Below are 10,442 nucleotides of genomic sequence, written 5' to 3' on the forward strand. Positions count from 1 at the left end.
CTGACCTCAAGTTCTCAATATTTTTCCTAAGTGTTTTTTTTCCCGCCCTTACCTGATACCTTCAGGGCAGAACCATCAACAAAGTAGTTGCCCACTACCACCATTTGTTCGCTTACTTATTCAGGGCCCATTTCTAACATGTTTGGAATATGGGTAGAGTAATTTTTGGAAGAAAGAGCAAGTGATGAGAGAATGATGTGCTGCCCCAGTACAAGTGTTATCGCACACAAGCTGAAAGCCTTTATGTTTATAATGTAAGGACTGCACATATCTACAATTTAGTATTTTGAAGAGGAGCCTTTAGACCAGTTCTCTCATGAGGGATTAGGAGTTTGATACGAAGAAAACCACTTGAGGAGAAACTACCTTTCTGGAGGCAAGACGTTTCTGTAAACACTTTCCTTACTGGCTCTTGGGTGAAGTGGGCAGCTAGCATGTCTCTGATTTTAGGGCATGAATCCTTCTATGGCTGCGCTAAGAGAGGCAGAGGGACAGTTCAGCAGTCATTAGACTTGGCCAGTCTGAGAATAGCTGACTGGAGGTGTAAATTGAACATAGCTAGTCTGAAGATCAGTTGCTTGCCTGCCAGCCTTTTTGACCTGGAACAGATAACCCGTGGACAAACAGATAGGTGTAGTTGGCACCATCCCTGTGCCACCATTGACTCAGGTTTCTGGATACTTTCTGTAGTAGAGCATGATGATTCCACAGTGCATGCCCTCAACATTGTTGGAGGCAAGGAAGGGGGCAGCATTACGATTTTGCCTCACCTCTGTGAAAATTGACCTGTGGCCCTGCAGGCAAACTAAAGTTGGTAAGGAGGAAGAGTGGATAGCCTGCGGGTCGGGTAGAAGTCTGGAGGGCTACAAACTTGGAGAGACTAGTGTAAGCCAGAACTTTTCCCTTAAGAACAAGACGGATGCCAAGCACTCAAAACCACCCTCTGAAGTATGACCATAAAGGGTGGAAAGAGATGTGGGAGCTGGAAGCAACCTCTCCCTCCCCCAAATGCTTGTAAACATCTTGGCTATGTAGCCACTTTATCCATGTGCAGCTGTGGCCAAAATGTCCAACAAAAATAAGCAGTTCAAGAGTGAACGGGAGAGAGTTGTGACTAAAGTGTGGGCACTGCTACTGCTAAGTTTCATTCTCTACTGTCCAAAAGCCAACTTGAAGACCTGGCATGCCTAGCTTTTCTCTCTGTGGCTCCCAATCACAAAACAAATTAAAACAGTTTTCAGGAAAAAAATTAAATATGATTTCTATCCATATCCACAGAGCTCTTCAGCATAAGGCACATTTAAAAGGAGAGGTGTATTAATTTTGACAGAATGCCTTGATGTTATTTCCCACCCTGCATCCCCTCCACTTGTTGTGCAAGAGAGAGAAGAGGAATACTAGTGGCTAGGTAAAGTGCTGGACTACGATAGTGAGTATAGGTTGTAGTTGTGTTGTTCTAAGGACGTTGGCAGGCACAGTTCTTTGGATAAATCTGATGTCTTTTAGTAAACCAAGTCAGATGGAAAAATTCTTCTTTGCAAGCTTTCAGGCACAAACACCCTTCACCAGGCTGAGGAAACATCTGTAGGTAGTCTGCTCTTCCTGGATGGAATGAAAAGTACAGAAGCCAGAAGTTGTTATCCATACAAGAAAGCCAGTCAGTAACTATGTAAATTAAGGAGTCAATGAATGAGAGAGAGGTCTTTGGAGGGGAGGGATGAATGTAGCTGGTAAACAGTGGAGAGGTACCTGGGCAGTCGGAAGTAAGGCAGGTTATAATGTGTCATAAATACAATATCTATATTTAGTCCATGATTTTTTTTTGTATCCAGTAGGTTGATGAGGTGAAGTTCATAGGCTCATCTGCAAAAAGTGTTTTGTAAATTTCCTTTGATGATTAGAACTGAGAGATTGGGGGAAGAGAGAGAGAGTGGTTTTCTTGTGAGAAATGTCCTCCCACAAGTAATTGGGTATGCTTGTGCTCTAAAAACATAGACCACCTTCCCAGCAACACCCTCCTAGCCACTATGGATGTTACCAACTTATATACCAACATCCCACAACCAGGGATGCAAGCCTGCCTTACATACTTACAGGAGCAAGATGACAACTCTGAGTACAGACCCAAAGATATTACTCACCGTATACAATTCATCCTCACACACAACAACTTCACTTTCAATTACCAACACTTTCTCCAGAGCATAGCCACAGGTATGGGCATGAAAATGGCTCCACAGTATGCCAATCTTTTTATGAGCCACCTGGAAGAAGAATTCCTCAAGGACTGCACCATCAAACCCTTGCTATACTTGAGACATATCGATGACATCCTCATAATTTGAACTGAAAACCTGCAGTCTCCGATTGTTTTCTATCAGAAATTCAACAAGCATTACCTCTCCATCAGGCTATCTCTTGAATACTCCAGCACCAACATCTCCTTTTTAGACATGATGATTACTATCCAGAATGGTAAAATACAGGCCACAATATACATGAAACCCACAGACTAACATCTATATCTGCACAGAGCCAGCAATGATCCTAAACACCAAGAAAGCTGTAATATACAGTCGAGCCCTCCAATACCACCACATTTGCACTGAGGAGAACACCCGGGCTCATTACCTCACAAATCTCAGAAAGGCTTTCATTCAACAAGGGCACCCCTCCAGAGAAATGGATCACACTTTTGAAAGAGCCACCCAGATACCATGTGAAAAATTCCCACAGTACAGAAGGAAAACCCCTGTGAATCGCACGCCACTGGTTATGACATATCAACCCTCACTGGAACCTGTATGGAAAATCCTCAAACAAATTGCAACCCATACTAGAAGAAGAGCCAATTCTTAAAGAGATCTTCCCAGAACCACCCATCCTAGCCTTTAAACGATCACTGAACCTCGCTAGCCTCATCTACGGCCCAAAATGCACCGAATGGATCAAGATCATGCCAAGACAAGAAATGTAGAACCTGCCAATGTATCTCTACCGTCCCCCCACTTACTACACCCCACAACAGAACCATCAGCATTCTTGGATGTTACAGCTGCACTTCCAGAAATGTAATATATCTCATCCAATGCACCAAATGCCCTGATGAAAAATATGTAGAAGAGACCAAACAATAACTGTGTAGTAGAATGAATGCACACTGGAAATCTATCAAGGACAAGAATACCCAATTACCTGTGGGACAGGTAAAGAACCTTTGTGGGACTGTGATAGTGTTATATGTGTATGCCTGGCTTTGACACAGATTCCTGAAGTGCATTTGGGCAAGCTTTCTTTCCCTGCCTATACTTCTGTGACCAGTAATGCTTCCTCTACTTTGTAGGAAAGGTGTAAAGCTAAATACCTTGTTCATGAAGAATTTGGATTCAGGTGAGGGTTTATAAATTTAATAGATTTCTAGGGTTGTAAGGGACCTATTAGATCATCAAGTCCAACTCCCTGCTCTGGGCAGGAAAGAGCACTGGGGTCAAGTAACCCCAGCCAGGTGCTTATCTGATCTCCTTTTGAACACCTCCATGGTGTGTCTTGAAGCAAGTGTTTTGCACATTGTTTCAAGCTTATCTGTGAAACTTTTTTCTTCTATGGTTTTCACAGTGATATGTGGTCCATTACACATGATTGCTTTACAGATGAATGTGATGTCGTGCAGAAAATATGCAGAACTTTTGGCAAAGGTAATATCTTGTATAGATTCATTCTGCAGTCATCACAAGGTAGTTCCTGATGTTTTTGCTACTATCTAAGAGCTTTCATCATGTAATTTAATTCTTAAATAACTAGGCAAGTTGGGCAGTGTCCTTCAATATGGTTTTCTCTGCCTTTGAATCAAACAGTGTGATTTCAGGTGACATCCAGTGGTTGACTGATCCAAAGTGATAGTATCCAGGCATCTGCTCTGCCTCCAGCTGTTATTTCTGCCAAATAAATGTATATTAAAATGGCTTTGTCTTTTGTGTTGCTTCCAGTTGAGGGTCCTCAAGTGAATTTAGTTTAGGCTGTGCAAATAACTTTTTTCATAATTAAGCTGATTATAGTGCTAATCGCATGACACAACAAGAGATGCTTTTTGAATTGAGAGCTTGAATGCCTGTGGTACTTCCACAGGCCAAACAGGTCTCTCATCAAGCACATCTCCATGGTAGTGTTCTGTCTGACTTTTTTAGTAAATCGCAGTAATTTTTAATATCAGCAAGAATTTTGCAGTATTGCAAAATTTCTAACTTCTCAGTTTTGCTTAACATGGTCCACCTTATTTCCTTTTTATTTTTAATGAGACTTACTGTGATGAATGGGTGCAGCATCTTTTTACATGGGCAAGAACTCTTGTTGAAAGGTTTATGCTAGAGCATTTCTCATGCAGGACTGAATGGACTTTACAGGCAAGGTGAGCCCATTTGACAGAGAGCACTGAGAGTAGCATGGACTTGGGATGTCCATCTTCAAAACCACTTCCTTGAAGGTTTTTTGGTTGTTGTTTTTCAGTTTGATCTTCATGGAATCTCTAGCCAATCTAAAATCCTTCCAGGTTTGTAAAGCAAAAAAATCCATACTGAAAAATAACCGATTGAATAACGGTCAAATTCTACTGATCCTAGACTAGATAGTCTTTGACATGTTTATTAGAAGATAAACAATAGTTAATGTTCCTAGGATGTGTTTGTTCTTTCTCCCCTCTGATGCTTTGGATGAGTATCGTAGGTGAGGAGATTATATCCTGCTGTGTTGATATGCCTCTATAACCTCCACAACAGGTGATGGAGATGTAGTTTTTGATAGTTTATCTGTGTATTTCCTTAAGTAATTTCTGTGTATTTCCTAAGTAATTTGGACTGTGTTCATTAGAATTGGATCAATGTTTGTGTGTGCTTGCAGTCGGTACCAATTCTTACAACTGAAAAACTTTTGGAGATTAAATGGTCAATATAATGACAACACACTGCCTCAGTTTTGGATATCTAACTTGGTTTTCTTAAAATGCTGTCAGAAATGCTGAGCACCTATTCCCCTTTTGCAAGGGGGATACCAAAAATAACCAATAAGTTTGGTAAAATTTAGGCCCAGACTCTTCTCCTTGGCTGGAAGCATTAACCTAAATCCAACATGCCATCCTCCATACATCTCAGTTTAGAGAGATGGTGCTTAAACATTTTTTTAACATACAGTCGATTACATATGGTTAAACATTAAAATCAACAGCATGGTACACAAAATTTAATAATTAATTATTGGCTGTTCCCCAACAGAGGAAGTCTACAGAGGAAAAAAAACTAGATTCGTGTTCATAGTACAAGAATTACAGAAAGCAGTGATGGATTTACCTTGGTCCATGTATAGTCTGACTGAAGGGTCAGACTCAGCATGTTTTCACATGTTAGTCAATATGAACAACTGTATTTGAATCTTGCCTTTGGGTGTAAGAAATAAGATAAAATAATAATGTTCCTATTATAGATAGCCTGTAGATGGATTGTAAACTTTACGTACCAAGTAGGGAAATCTCTTGTGGTTAAATCGGCATTCATGCCGAAATGTGAAATGTTGGTTCAGTAAATATCCCTATATGCCTAAGGCGATTGCCCTGTTAAACAGTTGACACCTGCTCCTTATCTCATTGAAGTTTATGGTAAAGAAGTCATCAAAATTAATTGCAGTAGTTGAATACTGTAATCCCATAAAAACTTGTTGAGGGTCCTCTTAAAAGAACTGACAGTGTTAACAGTAATACTGTTGTCACTGCCACCTTCAGACTACCTGCTCCACTTTCAAGGTTGTTGTTTTTGTTTTTGTTTCTGTTTGTTTGGGCTTTTTGGAGGGGGAGGAGGGTTCTCACTTAGTCTCCAGTCTCTGTTTTATGCTTCATTGGTTCAGCTTGTCTCCCACCTTCTTTAATCTCCTCCTAAAATGAGTTCTATTCACTCGTCTCAAGCCCTGTTCACACACTTGGCATGTTTCCTTTATTTGCTGTATTACTTTTAGTTTTGTGTCTCCATTTCTTCCTTGACTTGTTACTTTTGTTAGCTAATCAGCATTTAAACCTTTACAAGGTTGCACTTGGGCGCTGCCTAGCATTAACATTTGTCAGAATCTCTGTATTCTAACACTGGTTTACAAGCACCAGTTTACAAGTGCAGACCACATGTATTATTTATGCTTATGATGAAATAAATGCAACTAGGGTACTCCATGTGATGTGTTTCTGTAATCCTATACATGTCTTTTCTCTTTGTCAAAAGTATGAATAGGTTGAATACCTTGCCTAGAGGATTTGGCTCTTTACCAGCTTTGGAGGTTCTTGACTTGACTTATAACAACTTAAATGAAAATTCCCTGCCTGGAAACTTCTTCTATCTGAGTAAGAGACTTTTTTTTTTAAATCTATACATCTTCTTGAAATTGTGCTTTGCATTCTGCAAGAAAAAATTTATTTGATAGAAACCAAACTCTAACCAAATATTTTAGATATATATGTGATTCTTCCTTGGGCCCTCTTGAATATTTCTACATAGCTCAGCAATATGTATCATTGATATACAGTCACCTGACACCATTGGACATATGAGGACTTGGTTAGTAATGGTGTATTAGCTTTCTTCTTGGTAGTATTTCTTTAAGTCATATACTAAAATTTCATAGACGCCAAGAAGCTTTGTGGAACAGTAAAGAACGTCACCTTGATGTGTATTGACTATCTGAAAAAGAACAAGTTTCTGATTGCTTTTTATGAAAACATATAACAGCTTTGTGTGTGTGTGTACACATGTACATTTATATCTATATATAAATTATATAATATTGAAATGCATGCATCCAAAAAACGTGTTAAAACCATGTTCCAGTTGTAAGGTGCAGCGCTCAGAAAGGCCAGAATTAGGTTTGCCTGCATGCATGATGTGCTATATGAGCATGCAACTAAAGACTGTCATATAATGCATACATACAGGATGGCTGGAGGAACCTTGCATAGGCATTTCCTTATTTCTGGCATTTTAAATGCTAGAATGTTTTATTTGGTTGTTTGTATGTTCTTTTCTGCATAATGGTTTTTAATGATCAGAAGTTAAAATTTAAAACAGTGGCATGCAATGCAGGTAACAAGGGAAAAACTTGTGACAGGAAACACAAGACCTGCTCCCTGAAGCAGGAGGAAGGGATCCCTCCCCCAAGTCATCTCTCTTCCAGAGTATTCACTGTTGTCTCTCTTTGTCTTAATATTCCTGCAACGGATCTTGCAACCCCCTGATGCTATGTGAATAAAAATGAGCTGAATAGTTCCACTGGGCCATCTTTTCCCCACTTCTACTACTGGAGGATGAGAGAGAGTATATGTATGAAAAATTATAAATGGTATGATTTCGAGCTCAGCTGTATTTGTATTTTATTATCCAGTCTTAAGGTCTTTTTACACTTATACTATGCTCTGTTATCAGTAAAAATAAGAGTAATTTTTTCCAAAAACTCGGTCTATTTTTTGTATGTTTTGGATATAAATTGGGTAATAAATAGGAATCAGAGGTAATAAAGAGTAATGGCTCTTGTTCTGACAGCTCAGCATTGAAACTGTGTGCCAAAACCTGCCAGAATTTACTGTAGTAGAAATTGTTAATTGTGTCAGTCCTTTTAGATATAGATGTTTCCTGAACTCGCCAACAATACAATAAGCCAGTAAATCTAAGTTTGACCTGCTTGTTATTATTGTGAGCCCTGGGTATGTCAAAGGCTTTTCACCAAGTCAGGGTTATTAATCAAACCTGACTCCCTTTTATTGATCAGACCTCAAACAGTTGGGTTATATGCCACCCTGTTTATATATTGCTGTTTAATTTGCAGCCACCCTGCGTGCACTCTATCTAAGTGACAACGATTTTGAAATCCTGCCGCCAGATATTGGGAAGCTCACAAAGTTGCAGATAGTAAGTAATTTATCTAAATTCTTGGAAAATCAATTCACTTTCACAGCCCTTGTGGAAGTAGAATCTAGTCAATTTGAGAAGTCGTGAGGTTTGTTTTGAAGGAATAGCCCACTACACCTGATACCGTTTCTTGTTTATCTGCAGTACTTGTAAATAAATTGGAAGAATTGACTGTTTGGGGGAAGGCAATGGGCAGAGAGTAGAGTTCTGTTTTATGTTCCATTATTTTAACTGAAAATTGTTCTGACAACTTTGTATTCTCTGTAAGCTGAGCCTTAGAGACAATGACCTGATATCACTGCCTAAAGAAATCGGTGAACTCACTCAGCTTAAGGAACTTCATATCCAGGGAAACCGCCTAACCGTGTTGCCCCCAGAACTAGGTAAGCTTGTAGAAGGTTGTTTATTTACTTGAGTAATGATAATGCAGTGTGTTTCCAACTGGATCAACTAAACCAACTATTAATCTCTAAGAAATATTATTTGCTGAAGTTGTCATTGCTGCTATTATCTATTTATTCTCATAGAAACCAACCTGCTCTTTTTCTTATTGGGCATCTGTGAATGTGCTTAGGAGAGGAGGAGCTAGCGTATGAGGCAAGTTTTACCAGATAGCAAAATTTGCATATCATATTCTGCTTTGTATACAAACTGTTTTAGGGTGTATATCTGATAAGGCTTAAAGTCTAACTGGGTATGTTAGAACAGTTGTTTTATTCAGCAAAAAATCTCTTTAGTGTTTTAAATGGCTGGATAAAAATGGTATGTTAGGATGTATTTTGTGGGTGGAGGTTTTGTTTTGTTTTTTCTCTGAAGCTTGCTTGTGTTAAGAGAAGTTTGGCCAAAAAGAATAAGATAAGTCTAAGTTACTTGTTAGACTTTTAAGTCTGTGTTTTAGTATCTTGTCTCATGTTGGTTCAATTACTTTTTTCCTGAAAATAAGGAAACTAGAAGATTACCGATCCATTTTTTATTACTTTATTTCATCACTAGGAATATTTTTTTTCTTTAGTTGTTTTCATTTGAAAAAAGAAAATCTGGTTGTAGGTTAACATTCATTTATTTATTTGGTTTTTAAACTGCCCTATAAAGCTCACAGTGGCTTACAAATTGCATGAATTTGCCTTGCAGTCCCTCCTATATGATGATGGAGTTGTACCTGAAATAGTTCATGGTGTTTTATGATAACCTTTAAAAAACCTTTTTGCTTTAAGCAAGGAGCTGCTTCAGTTATCCATTGCTGGAGCACCTGTATTTTAAGCAGGCACAGTTTTTTGCCCTTTCAGCTAATATTTCCTGAAACCAAAATGAAAAACAGTTTGGGAATGTAATGGTGGAAATGTTCGTATTATATGAATCTATTGCAGCCAGTTTGTGTGTTGATTGGTGGCTGTTTATGTATACATAGCACTCGGATATCTAAATATTTATTTTATATTTTAAATAGGAGAGCTAAGCTTTGTTACACAAAGGCTAAAGAAAATTGTTTGCGTGTTTGGAAGGACAGATTTTTGGGTCTTTTTTCCCTTTTTTGGTTCTGTTACCTTGTTCCATGTCTTTCTCTCATTGTAGCAGACTGTACCATGCTGAAGGTTCTTTTTCCCTCACCACTAATAGCCAAAAGATACTCTTCTAAATCCTTAATTTTGGATGAGTGTGTTATATTTCATGATGTTGATATATAATTTTCTATAGCTTTTTGTCAGAATTATGTTTAGTTTTGTTCAGCTAAAATAACATTTTAGAAACCTGTGCCATTTAATATGAATGCATTTTTTTTATGGATTCCTACTTTATAGTCCTGGAATTCTTCAGAGTGGAAAGTAAATTCTGTAATGTGTAACCAGTTTTGGTGGCTAATTAAAGTGTTGTACACATACAGCTGGTTGCCTTAGAAGTATCCCAGCAAATTCATATGAAAAACTGTTTGTATACAAGGGTAATGCTTGGAACAAAGGTCTTGAAATGCATCCTAGAGTGACCTGACAAATGCAGAACATGTTGCTGATGCATTTCTTTGCAATCAGATTTGACTTGGGTTTGTTTGTATCGTGATGATACTGAAACTGTATTGCATGAAAGGGACTTACACTATCGAAATGGTTTTGCATCAGAGTATATTAGCTGTGCAGCAAGATTTCTCATGACATTCCTTACGAGACAGCCTTCTACTATAATGCACATATTAATTTTCTTATATTTCTTGTTTATAGTCTCACCCATGAATCCTTACTTATGATATAATAGCCCATTTCTCTTGCATTCTGTGCCCTGTATAATATGAGAAGTATATCAACTTTTTTTTAGCTTTTACTTCTAAAGAGATTTGTATCTCATTCTGACTGTGTAACTTGTTTCCTATAATTATGTTTATTACAAGAAAAAGAGTTGTGTTTACTAGTACTTTGGTCCCTTGTGAGAAAACTAAGTTATGAGGTGTGTAGGGACTCGTGTCACAGTGATGGCTCAAGTATACATATTAGAATAAAGCCAGTTTATTTGGAGTGGGAT

The 10,442-nt window shown here is 38.3% G+C and overlaps 1 protein-coding gene across 1 annotated transcript in view; it reads left to right on the forward strand.

Moving 5' to 3' along the window:
• Nucleotides 1-10,442, forward strand: part of RSU1 (Ras suppressor protein 1) — a 205,236-nt gene that overhangs the window by 58,402 nt on the left and 136,392 nt on the right. The window contains exons 5-7 of the mRNA XM_019508345.1: nucleotides 6,255-6,373; nucleotides 7,849-7,931; nucleotides 8,200-8,314. Coding sequence (XP_019363890.1) covers nucleotides 6,255-6,373; nucleotides 7,849-7,931; nucleotides 8,200-8,314 — 317 coding nt within the window. The remainder of the gene's footprint in view (nucleotides 1-6,254; nucleotides 6,374-7,848; nucleotides 7,932-8,199; nucleotides 8,315-10,442) is intronic.

This window comes from Gavialis gangeticus, unplaced genomic scaffold, assembly GCF_001723915.1.
Source record: "Gavialis gangeticus isolate Ggan-Ray unplaced genomic scaffold, GavGan_comp1, whole genome shotgun sequence".
Classification (NCBI taxonomy): Eukaryota; Metazoa; Chordata; order Crocodylia; family Gavialidae; genus Gavialis; species Gavialis gangeticus.